Genomic DNA, 16,028 nt, shown 5'->3' with positions numbered 1-16,028 from the left:
ATGCATTTCAGCTGTCCCAAATTAATCCAGATGTAGATAATTGAAAGGAATTAAAAGTACCATGTTTATAATAGTTATGTCTGAACTTGAGCCATTACTTGGTTGATGGGGTTCTTTAAGATCTACTCCCTAAGCCTGGCCCGAGGCCAGGCTTGACTTGTGAGAGTTTGGTCCACCAGGCTGTTGCTTGGAGCGGCCCGCAGGCCCACATACCCACCACAGCCCGGTCGGTCCGGTATTCTTTGGAGGAAACAATCTAGTTTCCTCTTGAAGATGTCCACGGTTGTTGTGGCAATATTTCTTATGCTCGCTGAGAGGGTGTTGAACAACCGTGGACCTCTGATGTTTATACAGTGTTCTCTGATTGTGCCTATGGCACCCCTGCTCTTCACTGGTTCTATTCTGCATTTTCTTCCATATCGTCCATTGCTAATACTGATGGACTACACGTTTTATTTCAGGCCAGAGGTGTCGACACATCAGCTCTGTGGACTCGAATTGCTGACCTAGTGATAAAGACTGTGGTGAGCGGGGAGCACGATATTGTGGTGCGCACCAGGAAAAATGTTCGATCCAGGTAAGGTTGTTGAATATCTTGTTTCACATGTTGTTGATATCTTCAAGATAAGAAGAGTATGTGCAGATGATGAGTCACAGTAATGTGGCTGTAGATATGATCAAACCCACACACCAGAAGACGAGACTAGAGAGAGGGTACTCCTGGACTTGGGCGAAGATTAACCCTATAACCAAGTAAAACTGCCAAAAGAGTACATGTCTGTGATTCGATTATATATACAGCTTCCCTTAATGTCCTCTTGCCCGTCCTCTTTTTGAAAACCTTTTTGTTTACATTCTTAAATGTAAGAATTCTTATGTTTGCTGGCATTATTCTGTTGATGTGAGTTTATGGTATTAGTATTGGCATTACATCTACTACTACCATGTATGGCTTCTTATTTCATGTAATTCCTTTTCCCCCTTATGGTGTAGTTACCTACAAATCTCTCATCTCTATCCCATCTTTATTGCCTTACATTTATTTGCATTGAATTTTATCAAACATTTATCTGCACACTCCTCGAGTTTGTCAAGATCTGCATCACTACAGTCCTTAGTTTTTTTTTTCCTAATTAACCATTAAGATGGGTCAGTATTTTGGAACTATGTTCACTTAAAAAAAAAATCTAATATTGTTAAAAAGCATATTAAACAAATTTTTCTCTCCATTGGCTGTAGGAAAGATTTCTGAAATAGAAGGAACACTGAGAACATACACTGCACACACTGAAAAATAAAGCCCCTAAATTAGTGGAATGTTACAAAGCACTTGAAATGTACTCTCTGGAAAGGAGACGAGAGTGATTACAATATTATGTGAGAAATACTTGGTCATGTCTTCAGACATGACCAAGTAAAACCAAGACCAAGGGCACAGTAAAATATACTAGAAAGGTATGATTAAAAGCATTGGATTAGCTCTGTGATAGTAATGCCATAAGCACAGAGAAAACACTATGAACATCAGAACATGAATAGCCCAAGGCTCTTCAACATGCTTCCACCAAATGAGAAATATTGCCAGGACAAAATTGGATGTTTTCAGTAGGGTAATTGGACAAATATCTGCTGCTATGTAACAAATGCAACTATTTTGCTGAACCAGAAACATCTGAACCCAAACAACCTATCTAACATAGTGAGACCAATGCATAGATGATGTCAATATTAAACTACAGGAGGGAGGGAGGGAGGGAGAGAGAGGGCTGACCGGCTGAGGGAGCCGGTCAGCCAAGCGGACAGCACACTGGACTTGTGATCCTGTGGTCCTGGGTTCGATCCCAGGCGCCGGCGAGAAACAATGGGCAGAGTTTCTTTCACCCTATGCCCCTGTTACCTAGCAGTAAAATAGGTACCTGGGTGTTAGTCAGCTGTCATGGGCTGCTTCCTGGGGGTGGAGGCCTGGTCAAGGACCGGGCCGCGGGGACACTAAAGCCCCGAAATCATCTCGAGATAACCTCAAGATAACTGGTAATAGAAGTGGGGCATAAGAACTAAACCTAATTTCCCCGAAGTCACGTGTTAGGAAAGCACCACATTGCAACAATTGAAGTTTAATTTCATTAGCCTTTATTTACCCTTGCATTAGCTTGCATTCATTGCACAAATCTTCACTCAATACAACAAGGTGTATTTCTTATACCCTCTATTCACTAAAGACATGTGAACTGCACCTGGTGTACTACTTACACTACTTATTCATATTAAGAGATCTAGTTCACCAGGATACCTTTCTTCACGCGATCAAACCATAGAATTATCTTAGGTTTTTATGTCAATCACTTGAACTACAACTGTCAAATTCTAATATCCCTTGGCCTTTGCAGGTACTCTTGTCATGAATTGTTTGGATTTGATGTTATAATTGATGAACGTCTCAGACCGTGGCTTTTGGAAGTAAACATCTCTCCTTCACTGCATTCAGCGTCACCATTGGACCATTCGGTGAAAGGCCCACTTATTGCCGACCTTCTGAACATGGTGGCTTTCCATATTCCCGATAAACTTAGTCAACAACAGCAGGTACAGTTGAAATGATTTAATGAAATCTTGCGATATAGTATACAAGTCCTGTTTATATATTGTAATATATTATATAAAATATTATGATATACCACAGTATAATTAACCACTATAATAAATATTGCTTTCAGATGAATCTTTTAGGAGAATTCAACCTTGATGATAAAGTGTCTGGGTTGTGCTTGGATCGCCGGTTATACACAAGACTGCTAACACCAGAAGAACAGGTCAGTTGCTCCTAAGATGCATCTCAATGGGCTAGGTAAAACATTTACTTTGTGGTGGTGTGAAAGACAATGAGTATAATTTTCATGATGCCCAGGAACTACAGCTTTGCATTTAAAATGGCACCTTTAGTAGATAGTAATGATGGTAATAAAGGGTAGGAAATGTAAATTAATTTGCAGCAATTAATAGGCTTGTTATTTAGAGTCGAGAGGGTAGTGCTTTATTAGTACAGTAACTTGAAAATGGGAAATCATTACTTATTCTGGATTTCTCTATATGACTAACTATTATACTGCATAATTATAAATTGATATAATAGGAACATTCCTTATCAGTTGTACATGCTGCAGTCGATACAGTTTTTGAGAAGATTCATGGATGTTAATGCAACAAAAGTGTGTGAAAATAATGATAATGTCTTGTTAATGATAATATCTTGCTCTGGTTAGGCCTCATTTAGATTATGCAGTTCAGTTTTGGTCGCCATAATATTAAATGGATATAAATTCACTAGAACGCATTCAGCGTAGGATGGCAAAGTTAATCCCACAAATTAGAAACAAGGCATGTGAAGAAAGATTGACAAAGCTTAAATTACATTCTCTATACAGGTGACGAATTAGGGGTGACATGATAGAAGTGTACAAGTGGATGAATAGACATAACAATGGGGGATATTAAAAGTATCAACACAAGACAGAACATGAAATAATGTGTATAAATTTAATAAGTTTTGATTTGGGAAAGATCTGGGTAAATACTGGTTCAGTAACAAGGTTGTTAATTTGTAGAACCAAATACCGCTTAACAACAGAAGTAGGATCCCTTGATTGTTTCAAGCGTAGGTTAGACATGTGCTTGAATGAGATTGGGTGGATCTAAATAGGAGCTGCCTCGTATGGGCCAATAGGCCTTCTGCAGTTACCTTCATTCTTATGTTCTTATGGTCTTGTCTTAATTCAGATATTCTTTAGTACTTTGCAAAAAATATGATAATTTTTATAAATTTGAAATCCAATATTTGAAAGAATTTTTTGATTCAGCTCAAAGTATAATTGCTATAACCTTTGGGTATACATATGTAGCTGAAATTAAATTTTTGGGTGTAATACTTGAATTTAGTGTAAGATTTCCTCCTAATGTAATTTTGCTATTAGTATGATAGAGACTTTAATCTTTTTAACAGGTGAAACACATACAAGTGAATGGTATGCCACGTAGCGAGTATTTAGTCTCCACCATAGAAAATCTAACCTCCGATGATGTCCGGCATCTTTTGACAGCAGAGGACGAGTTGCAGAGAGCTGGAAAGTGAGTATATTTGCTGCGATTGTTAGTATCTCTGCTCAAAATCTCTACCAACACACAACTCTTGCAACATAGAGCTGACTTCATTAGGACTCAAAATGCCTGTCAGTAAGCCATCTGTTTGTGACATTAATTCCTTTATTATTGCAAATATCCAGCTGGGAATATCCAGCTGGGAGTTTCCCAGCTGGATATCCAGACAAATATTCTTGCATTCTATGCTGTAGACTCGCTATGCTATTATATACATTACTTGTTCTTAAGTTGTATTTCCTAATAAATAAGATTATATTCCTGGAGTAGTTAGTGGCCAGTGATAAGCAAGTCCCTGAAAAGAAATTGAGTTTCCGGGACGAGGTTGTTCCTGTTGGACAGAATCTCTTTAGTTTGTGAACTGTTTCTTCAAGTAGAGGCATTAGATCTTTGAGGTTTGACTTTTGTTTCCATAATGTGTACAATAACTTATTTATACACAACAACAATAGTGATTATGATATTTTGGCCTAGAGTATGATACGTGCACCTGTATCTCGTGTAAATCTATTCCTGCGACAGCACAAAGGAAATGTCTAGTACACCCCTCATTGCTATACTAATTGATAATGTTATCCAAGAATATTCAAACGTCAGTCTTGACACCAAATTGTGATTTATGATAAGTTTATTGTACAAGATATCCTCATCTAAAGCAAGTAGTTAAAACATAACAGTGCATCCATATAGATGTATTATAGCAACATTTACATACTGATTAATTTGTTTAAAAACTGGGTGATGATAACTAAAATAAACCTATGATAACCCCATTACCCCAGGGATTAATATATGCACTCCAAGGGTTAATAATCTCTGCCACTATGATAGTGCCTTAACACAATGATTTGTAACTTTTGGACCCATTGACTGTTGAGATCTGATGATTGATTGATGAAGATTAAGCCACCCAAAAGGTGGCACGGGCACGAATAGCCCGTAAGTGGTGGCCCTTTTGAGCCATTACCAGTATCAATAGATGATATTGGAGATCTATGGAGGTGCGACTGCACCCTGCGTGACGGGAGATGTCTCCCGTGGAGATCTGATGATGTTTAAGGTAGCTTGGTGTCAATATGCGTTGGTGGTATTTTAAATGGTTTTGGAGGTAAATGTACTGTACTGCACTTGGTTTGTGGCTGAATATCAGCACCTGGGTGATACCAGTATCTGGCACATTATTTCTTACTTGTATTGCATTTTTCTATGTGTATATCACTGTATCATTTTACTATTTGAGGACTGTACATTCACCTGCGAATGTTCAAAAATTAAAGAAAATTTAGCACCTGATATTTGATAATAAAAATGTGTATTTTAAGATTTATTTCTAATATTTAATGTAATTAGTTTGTATTGGATACCTTTCAATTTCATTAGCTTAATAAAGTACATATGAAGAGCCTTGCAGTTTTGTGGTTTAGTTCTGTACACTTCATTAACTACACAGTTGTGATATCGGAAACTGGATGGTACAGTTACTTCTCCCATTACATACTACCAGTCCTACTTGTGACTCTCCTATGAACAGTTCATATTCAAAGTAAGAGCTTCCTTGTGAAATAATTCATTCTAAGTGCACATTAATATATTAAGGAACGTCCAAACTAATTAAAAATAATTTTTTCAGATTCATGCGCATTTTTCCTACTGCAGAAACTTACCCTTATTTTGGGTTTTTGGATAAGCCACGCTATTACAACAGGCTTATGGATGCTTGGGAGAATGCATATGCCAGCTGTAAAGAAAAAGGTATTTTGATTTAGTTTTATTTTTTTGGGTGATACACAAATTGAGATTTAATTTTTTTGTCAAAGCAGCCATTATAAATATTATGTATACTGTGTGAGGGATGGTTGTTGGTGGGTGTGCATGCCTGTGTATGTGTGTGTATGCATATGTATCTGTGATTTTTTATAAGAAGAATGTGTAATGAAAGTTAAAAGTATCAAACACTAATGACTTGAAATGACTTGTTTTTTTCAGCAATTGAACGATTAGAAAGCCTGTGTGCAGAAAAGTTTCATCTTCGAGTGCCTCCTACCTTCAAGATGCCAAAGGTATGGGAACTGTATTTACTAACTGTTGCTCTTACATTGTAGTATTCTCATTTGTTACAAATACTCAGGTAAACTTGGCAGTTGCTTTAATATTACATAAACTTTTTGGTTTTATGCAAAGTAGGCGTTTGTTAATACACCACAATCTTGATCGGAGTGGAAAATGCAGTCCAGAAAATAAACACAAAAATTAAATGCTAAGCAGCATGGATAAAAAAAAATTGGATACATTCCCGATGCCTCGCATTCCTGTTTTTATTTTGACACCTATCTAAATTAATTTTATGTACTAGAGGAATTCATAGAAGTTTTCTGCAAGAGTCAGTCAAGTTTGATTATTCAGCAGTTCTGTAAACTATTCTCATATGGAGGCGAGATGAAGTTGGACGTGGATGTGGTGTTAGTTTGCGGAAGTGGTAGTGGGAGGTTGTCGGGTTCAGATCACCGCATCACTGATAGGTGTTGATGGCAGTCTTATGTCAAGGAGAGATGGTAACTGGGCTATCAGTTATCAGCGGGCTTCCAGGTGTTGTACATATTCTAGATTCATTATATGCATGACCAATAAATGGGAGCAATCCACGTTCTCAAAATAGTTGGTAATTTCGAGTTGCATCTCTAAATTCAGCATTGCCTTTTCCCTCCTTCATGGTGCTATAGGATTCAGGATATTTTTGAGGTGTCATGACACAATGACACTTCCAAAGTATATATAGGGATTGTGTGAATTCACCAAAGCTGTGGGAACTGCAAGGTTGACATAGGGTGTACTGACAAGTCTCGATTTGTACTGTAAGCTTATGACAAGCCCAGTATTTATGGTAAGATGAAATATGAATAAGGGAATCTGCTAATGTCCTATTGGCTTATGATGCAGCGTCTACCAACCTATCCTTGCAGTACAGAGGAATAATGGAGATTGGGCATAGCTGGATATACCAAGTTACTCAAACTTGGCACATTGGCAGCATTTTTTTTTTTTTATCTAAAATGTGACACTTTTCCCAGCTAACTCTCAGTTGCTCTGTGGTGGATTGGTTTTGGTATGAAAGACACATCTGCAAGAACTAACAGGACTTTGGATTTGTATTGACCTTGTGAATACTGACACTAAAATTTGGTTATGATACTTGCATCTGCCAGGGCTGAGAGAGTGTTGGCAGACTTGGCTGGATGTTTATGTTGCCTTTGTTGCTATGGCAACAAAGGCAACATAAGGTCGGGGAGCCGGTCGGCCGAGCGGACAGCATGCTGGACTTGTGATCCTGTGGTCCCGGGTTCGATCCCGGGCGCCGGCGAGAAACAATGGGCAGAGTTTCTTTCACCCTATGCCCCTGTTACCTAGCAGTAAAATAGGTACCTGGGTGTTAGTCAGCTGTCATGGGCTGCTTCCTGGGGGTGGAGGCCTGGTCAAGGACCGGGCCCCGGGGACACTAAAAAAAAAAAAAAAAATCATCTCGAGATAATCTTAAGAAGATAGCTGCTGGGTTCAAAGGTTTTTGTTTATCCAGAGGTGTGTGTGACATTTCTCACTGAATGTCTTGGTTGGCTACTGGGCTGCTCTACCCCTCCTTGTATGTACTGTACTTCGTAGTACTGGCTTTTGGCGACTTTAGTTGCGAGAGGTGTGTCGCCCCCTTTATGAGGAGGATTTTAAGGCTGTGGTGATATGGAGTGTATCCTGTTGTTTTTCCTTCTAAGATAGAGGTTTGGTTTGTTGCTCAGAATCTACTCATGCTCCTTCCCTGTCTTCACCTCTGTGGCCTCCACCTCAAGTGGCCTTGACTTGGAGCCTCTCTAGTTCCTTAGGTATTAATGTAGGATCTTCTTGATTTGGTTTCCCACTGTTTGGGACAGGAAACCTGTACTTTGACTTATCGAGGTCTCTCTAGATTTCATGAGGATGCAACCCACAATTTCCTAATTCCTGAGTAGCTGTTTGTTAGGTGAAAGAAAACATTCCCATCCAACTCTTCCACTACAGGAATTGGACCCAGAACCCTTGGTTGTGAAGAGTTCCCTTGGGGGATGTGACAGTGGTGTTGGAGCCTAGTTTCTCTTTCCTAGTTTATTCTTTGTTTTGTGACATGATGTAGGTCACAAGGCTCCTCCTACTGTTGGTGCCTTCCTCATTGATGTAATTGGCTTTGGACTTGGATTCCAGGCCTCCTTTATTCTCTTAATGTCTGCCTTTCTGTGGGACCATCTTCAGCAGACTGGTGCCTCCCCAGTCATGATCACTATCAATGTCTTGTTCCTCTAAACTTAACCAGCGAGGTCTATTTATTAGGTCTTTAACTGAAGGCATTATATTGACACTTGTTCAAGGTGGCATTTTGTCTTCATTTGAGCCGAGTGCTCTGGCTTCATTAGGTCTTGGTTGAGCTTGGTTTGGGCCTCAAGAATGTGTGTTTCTTATTTTCTGCCACCACCAACCTCGACTGATGTTTCACTTCTGCCTTGTGGGGATGTTTAATTCTTTGTAGGCCTTTTGAGTGCTTGTTTGGAGGCTTGTTGATGTCTCTTTCATCTACTCTCTTGGCTTTGTTCTTGTGCACTCATATTTCTTTGGGTGGTTCTGTTTATCTTGTCATTTTGTTGTCACTGTCCTCTATGGCCTTTGGGCTTCATTTTGTGATATCTATATCCACTTCTGTTTGCCTGTTTGCCTTGTTACGAATATTCATGCATTGATCTTTTGGTTTTGGATTCTTGCTAATCATGGCTCCCGGATCCCTTTCGTGGTTTGACTTTGCTGTCTCGGCGCCGTCTAGCTCGTGTCTTGTGGCTCTATCATCTATGTAACTCTATCAAAAGTGGAACCAATTACCGCATAATGTGGTGGAATTGGGGGTCCCTCGATTGTTTTAAACGTGGGTTGGACATGTACATGAGTGGGATTGAATGGTTTTAAATAGGTGCTGCCTCGTTTGGGCCAATAGGCCTTCTGCAGTTCCCTTTGTTCTTATGTTCTGTTTCATACTGTTCCGGTCACCTTGGCTTTCGATTTGAGGGTTGATGGCTGGGGCCCCTAGGTGCTTTAGGTTCTGGGGACATTTTGTGCCAACAGGTGCACTTTTTGGTTCATGAGGTGGCAGTGGTTTTTGGAGTACTCTGCTATCCTCTCGTCCTCCATTGAGCTCTGTGGTTTGCTTTCAATTGTCTGCACTTGTGGTTGTGTCTGGCTTTAGTGGTGTCTTGTTCTCTGGGTTCTGGCACCATGGGCTCACTTGCATGTTACCTGTGTTCACTTGACAGTCCCACTTTGTGTTCCATCACTTGTGGTTATCAACGTGCCTTTCCTATGGTTTTGCAGATGCTCTCTTCCCTTTGCTGTAAATATGGAGGCTTCTCTTTCTTTGTCACCCTGTTTCCAATTGGGAGTGTGTGTGGTGACTGGTTTCCTCTCTTATCTCATGGGTTGGTTGGGTTGTTATTTCTTCTCTTAGGGTTTGGGTTTTCCCCAGTTCTTCCTGCTTGGATTGTTTTTCCCTTCTTGCTTAGGAAAAATACCTCCACGGAGGCAAGCCCAGCTGTGGAGTTTTATCACTTGAGCTCAGTGTCTGAACCTGTGTTTTCTTCAAATGCTTTCCTGTTATCAGGAATTTGGTCCAAATATATTTCTCAGTGGCTCTTGTGGTTTTCTGCTGGTCTTTCCTTGTTGTTTTTCTAGCCTGTGTACTTGAAATTCAAGAGGTACTAAGCTCGGTTGTGTATTCCAATAGCACCCAAGGGGAGACTCCTCTAGCGTGTTTTATTTATCAAACTCCTTCAGCAGTTTTTTTTTTTACATCAAGGGAGAGTACTCTGTTGCAATACATGTTTTTCCTGCTGTTGCACAGGTTGATTACATGCACTGTGGTCAGAACACTGGGCAGTTATTGAGGGCTAGCTCAGAAATAAAAGATTAGGAGAAATAAAGATTTAAGCCATTTTCTGAGCAGCACCTTGTTAGCTCCCCATTTCCTGGTTTTTCTTCTTTCTCCTCGCAAATTAGTGTCCAACTAGGTTCGGAATAAAGTTTGGTTGGCTGAATCGTCTGACCTGCAAGCAGTGTGGCACTGCCATCTGGTGGAAGTTGGTGTAGGTTAGTTTTGGGTCTTCAAATTGAGCTCTAGGGAATTGCCAAGGCACTTATCAGAAAGTTTTCATTTCACTTAATGCTATATTATATGTTTTGTGATGAATGTTGTTCTTTTCTTAGATATGATAGTCATGGCATAACTTTTATTTATAGAAAACAAACTTAAATAGGACCTTTCAAAATTCATAACCTTTTAACCAAGTCATTAGAATATGGATTTTAACATGCATAAATTCTTGCTGCAAATTTGTCACCATTGTCACAATGTTAAAGGTCTGACAGCCTTTATGTATACCTCCTGCACCCTAATCTGTGTACTAATTAGATAAAAAGATTATTTAAATGGCTTTGCAAAGCAAAGTGATATGTTGTGATTTCTTACAAAGGCACTATTTAAGGGTCAGGGTTTTGTCACTTGGTTCTTGGTCTTTAAATTCTAGTGGGCGCCAATTGGTTCCTCAAATTTAACAACCCGTTCTCGCACTTTCGTATAGTCAATATTGACTTATTAAATACGTTCATATGTGACATACTAATTTATTGTGAATGTTTTAGTTTACTTTAAAAAGCTTCATAGAAAACACCGACCTTACCTAAACACTTAAGGTCAATGTTTTCTATGAAGCTTTTCAAGGTAAACTAAAATATTCACTAAATTAGTATGTCGCATATGCACTTATTAAATAAGTCAATATTGACTGTAAGAAAGTGCGGGAACGGGTTGAATTTAAAGGCAGCCATGACAAAATGTTGTCCCTGAAATAGACAATTTGTGGGCACAGTGAGACTTCCACCAACACAACTGACCTTAAGGTTGTGGTGTTTCAGGTCACTGTCTCAGGCGGCTTCAAAATCTCCTCCAGGTAGGTCATAAAGGGGGACAGATGGTGTCACAGAGGGGGTCATGTTGTGTGTCCTGGAGCTGGAGTATACTTTGATCAGCAGTAGCTAGGATGTGGATTGATTTGCAGGCTGAATACTGTGAGTAAAATGCAGCAAGATCAACAAAAATGGGTGTGATGTCCAAACAACATTCCAGAAAGTATAGAAAAAGACAGCGTTTCGGTCCGTCTCGGACCACCGAAACGTCGTCTTCTCTTCATTTTCTGGAGTGTGGTTTGGGCATTATATCTAAAGCCACGTTATTGTAACTCTCCATCTGCAAAAATGTATGTAATTTGGGTTGAATTTCCTTTATATAAAAAGTGTTGGGGGTTTGAATTTTTATTTTTAATATTTTTTAGGCAGGATACGGATGATACATAATAAAATGACAATTGTGCCGCTAAAATTTCAGTGGCCAATTTTTTTAGAAAATATTTCTTTTGTTTAGGGTCAGTTGAAAAAAACTACTTTTCTTGGCTGGAGCTCTGGTACCAGAGTCATCATCAAAACTACTAGGCCTCTGAAATCGCACAGCCATACCAAATACCAGGACTTGAATCTGGTACGTATGTTCATTGAGGTGAGGGAAGCAAGGTGCTAAATCTTCATTAGAGAGGCAATTGAAACAAGGAAAGTGGTAATATGCCCAATATCAACAAGTCCAATGCTAGTACCAAAGTGTACCTACAGGTGGTACCGGAGGTCCTCTAGGAGTCTGAACTGTTTGCCTTGCAACTTAGTGTGCGGGCGCCTGACAGCTGGGTGGACAGCAACTTCAGATTTGTAGTCCTGAGGTTCCGGGTTCGATCTCCGGTGGAGGCGGAGACAAATGGGCAAAATGTTTTTTTCACCGTGATGCCTCTGTTACTTAGCAGTAAATAGGTACCTGGGAGTTAGACAGCTGCTACAGGCTGCTTCCTGGGGGTGTGTAACAAAAAGGAGGCCTGGTTGAGGACCGGGCCGCAGGGATGCTTAGCTCCGAAATTATCTCAAGATAACCTCAAGATAGTGTGCCAAGTACCAATCACATTACTCGTCTGCAAGGGCATGGATGAGAAGGGGACCATGATCTGTTCCATAATCCACAACCACGATTGTATCAGACTTGTAGTTGGCTGTCAAGGTTGTATCTGTTAAATGCAATTTAATAAATGCAACCTTGCAATTAAAAAAAGCAATTTCTTTCTTTGGAGAAATGGGCTCATTTTTGTCGTTTGAGCTTATGGATTGGAGTGTCTGACACAATATTCAACTTGATTTTGAGGGGATCCTCTCTAAATGCACTTAATGGATGTTATTTGGTTCTTGTCTTCCCTGTGATAGGGAGTTCCTGGCAGACCCATATCCAATTTACAGAATTTTGGTGGTTTTAGTCTTGGCGGACCATAAGGCATGGACCTGTTTAGCCGAGGTTTCTCAGTTTTGTAACTTCACTTTACAGAGATGCTGAGGTGGGTTCTCACACTTAGAGAACCCACGTTCTCTCATTCTTCCTCTGTGTCTACCACAACATTTGCTTCAGAGGCCTTGCCCAAGCTTCTTGCTCTGCTCCTTTGTGATTTGGCAGCTCTGTATGCTGCATGTCGAACTTTCCGGCATGCAGTCGTAAATCATCTCGAGGAGTCGGCTAGGTTTACCGTTCGCTTCCCAATTTTTTTTTTTTTAGCTACGGTTTCCTTTAGATTGGGCACTGACTGGCAAGAACTTCCTTCAAATCTCTTTCTTGGGGCCAATCTAGGCAGATTTTTTTTTTCTGGCTTCTGGTTGAGGTAGTTCTTTGGTGCTTGTTTGGCTCCAGTGCAGACTGAGATGCCATTTCTCTTCCTCTTTGAGGTTTGGTGGTAAGCTCCTGTGATGTAGTTGGGGACAGCGTCTTTTTGATTCAGGGCCCATGTTTGGCTTTCTTGTTTCTTCATTACCAGGTGCTCTGGGTTTCTTCCCAGCTGCCTACATCTCTCTTTCAAACTATCATTAGAATTTTGCTGGACAAGGCAGTTATTGCCGAACTTCAACCCAGCTGGGTGGCATCATGGCATAGTGTTGACATTGGTATACTGTACTACTGCTTCCCGCATTTCCATCGTGTTAATCCAGCACGTTGTTTGTTTTGTTTTGCCTTTACTTAATGGGGTTTTCCTCAGTTTTGGGTTGTCTGTTTTGTAGCTATAGTTTCTGGGCAGTTTTATTTAGCTTTGGATCGATCTTGGGTCCTAATGCTGTTGTCACCTCTGGGAGCGAGCACCCCAGACATTGGTCCTGGCATTTGGTAGATGTGTGCAAGTCCACCTGGTAACCTGGTAGTTGTGTGGATGTGTTTGTGGTACCAGAGTCAAGGCACCAGGGAACTACTGGCACCTCCCAGAAAAGAGCTTTTCATTACATTCAGAATTGTGTTTTGTTCACCTAATGGGTTTATATTTGTTAATGCATCTTGGACTTTATAGTGCATGACAAGATGGGAATAATGTGTGTAAATAGGTTATTTGATATGATATTTACATGTACAGTTGATGTCCCTCAACAAATATTTCTGTAATAATTTAAAAAGAACATTTTTGCATGGAGAGTATTAAATGTATCAATGATAAAAGTGTAATAAGCACAGTGAAGTGTCTTGAATCCTGTATTTTGAATCTCGGTGACCTCCAAAACGGAGTAAGATAGGCACACCACCCATTTCTCGGGAAGTCCCATTGAGTAGCTTCTTGAGCTAAACACTGGGCCACAAAGCCTTAGGGAGCTGCACCAGACCTATGAGACTGAATCATGCATCCTGGAGGAGCAGGGACCGAAAATTTGAATCTCGAAATGGGGAGACAAAATTGGCGATCAGGGATCAACTAAGAACAAGAACAAAACTCACAAGAAAGCACAAGCACAAAACAAACTCCTTAAAGAAAATTATGTCCTCGAAGGTAACAAAGGAAATTATCATTGCTGCAGAGTAAATACCTTATCTGTGATGGTCCCGAGTAGAGCCGGTCGGCCGAGTGGACAGCACGCTGGGCTTGTGATCCTGTGGTCCTGGGTTCGATCCCAGGCGCCAGCGAGAAACAATGGGCAGAGTTTCTTTCACCCTATGCCCCCTGTTACCTAGCAGTAAAATAGGTACCTGGATGTTAGTCAGCTGTCACGGGCTGCTTCCTGGGGGGTGGAGGCCTGGTCGAGGACCGGACCGCGGGGACACTAAAAAGCCCTGAAATCATCTCAAGATAAGTATCATCACTCGAGAGAATAGCACTAGAAATGTGTGCAAGTCACATACCCCTAAGGAGAAAGAGAAAAAGATGCAAACTGGAATGAGAATGGCATTCCCTCTATAAGGGAAGAAAACATATTGCAGAACATCTTAAATACCCAATTAACTGTCATTTTAAATATCAAAATGACAAAGAAGGCTATGTAGAGAAATTGAAACGATTGAACTAAGGTTGCAAGAATCGTATAAATCCTGGAGAGCAAAAGGCCATGAGCGGATCGAGAGGAATCCGAATTACTTTTATTCCTATGCAAAATCTAGGACCAAAAACTACATCCTGCTTTGGGCCCTGTGTAAGAGTGACAGAACCTTCACAACTGACAGCAAAATGAGCAAAATACTGAGGTTACAGTACGATTCTGTTTTCAGTGAATGTGACAAAATGTGACATCACCATCGAACTATATATCAGATGGTACCCTAACCCTGTTTGACTGAAGTAGCCATAGACAGCATATCCATGGCTACTGCACAAGGCCCAGACTTGGAATTCTATATTCATCAATAATTGCATGAAAAATGACAGGCTGGATAACAAGAACTCTCCAAACAAGAGATGCCACGCTAATGATAGATTTAAGGACATTAGTGCTCTCTTAGAGTGGAATATTGTTGTACACTAACAGCCCCATTCAGAGTTGGAGAAATTACTGAACTGAAGTGTGCGTGAAGCTCCTTTATCGCTAGAATCTGCCGAGTAAAAATCTAAATTATTTTTCCTGCTAGATTTGATTTCTTTCCTACATTTTGTTTATGGGTTGTGATACTGATTTTTGGTAGCTGGTTGCAAACACCTGCGTTGCCCTCCTCTGTGTTGTCTTGTGCCTGACAGTTTTCTGGCTTTGTCACTGATTGTTCCCAGGCTCTGACAGGCTTCTTGAAATTTTGGTCTCGGTCAACCAGGGTCTGTCCTCACCCCCTTGCTCAGTATTTCTTTCTTTTTGTTTGGGTTCAAAGTTGTAATTGGGATCCACCTGGATATTTGCATTTACTTGTGCCTTTCCCCTCGTACTCAAGCTGCCACCCTCTTGTATTATTTTCTCCAGGCAAGTCCTGGCAATATTTTTTTCTGATTTGCTTTTTTTTTTTGTATATATGCAGGCCTCTTGCCAAGGTAGTGAGTTAGCTCGAGAAGTTTTAGAGAGCTCCCTGCAGAAATTGTGTTGAATGTAATGAAGCACCCTTTTCCTTATCTGATAAGGAAAGGGGATTGCACAATGAAAGTGCTGTTTTAGAAGAATTAAATAAGAAGAGAGATGGCTAGAAGTCGGTACGGAAGAGTGGAAGGTCCTACCCTTGTGTGTAAATTAAGAATGCTGCTTTGACTTGAGCATGGAAATAGAGGTAAAAATGGACAGTCTAAAATATGGGGGGCCCCCCACTAAGTAGTTCCCTATTCCCTGCATGTTCTCTTGCTTCCTGAGGGGTGAAGGTGGGTTCAGTGTAGGTGACGTGAGTAAAGGGGCAGGGCGACAGGAGCGACAGCCCAGGTGTCCTAGGCTGCCACTTGTTAGCAATTTGTACATCACAATTTGCGCACAACAGCAGCAATCATTTTCTTCATTATTGTCAGGCATGATATTTTCTT

At 40.5% G+C, this 16,028-nt stretch overlaps 1 protein-coding gene across 5 annotated transcripts in view; it reads left to right on the top strand.

Annotated features, from left to right (window-relative positions):
* Positions 1-16,028, top strand: part of LOC123746524 (tubulin polyglutamylase ttll-4) — a 62,253-nt gene that overhangs the window by 32,080 nt on the left and 14,145 nt on the right. For 2 of the 5 annotated variants that reach the window (XM_045728072.2, XM_045728071.2), the window contains exons 9-15: positions 462-577; positions 2,388-2,583; positions 2,715-2,810; positions 3,998-4,122; positions 5,783-5,904; positions 6,139-6,212; positions 11,125-11,159. In XM_045728072.2, the coding sequence (XP_045584028.2) occupies positions 462-577; positions 2,388-2,583; positions 2,715-2,810; positions 3,998-4,122; positions 5,783-5,904; positions 6,139-6,212; positions 11,125-11,159 (764 nt within the window). Of the gene's footprint in view, positions 1-461; positions 578-2,387; positions 2,584-2,714; positions 2,811-3,997; positions 4,123-5,782; positions 5,905-6,138; positions 6,213-11,124; positions 11,160-11,629; positions 11,744-16,028 lie in introns of all 5 variants that reach the window. The other 3 variants (XM_069318313.1, XM_045728074.2, XM_045728073.2) reach the window with 2 other exon arrangements.

The sequence above is a fragment of the Procambarus clarkii genome, chromosome 90, assembly GCF_040958095.1.
Source record: "Procambarus clarkii isolate CNS0578487 chromosome 90, FALCON_Pclarkii_2.0, whole genome shotgun sequence".
NCBI lineage: Eukaryota > Metazoa > Arthropoda > Malacostraca > Decapoda > Cambaridae > Procambarus > Procambarus clarkii.
This window is presented reverse-complemented; position numbering and strand designations above follow the sequence as displayed.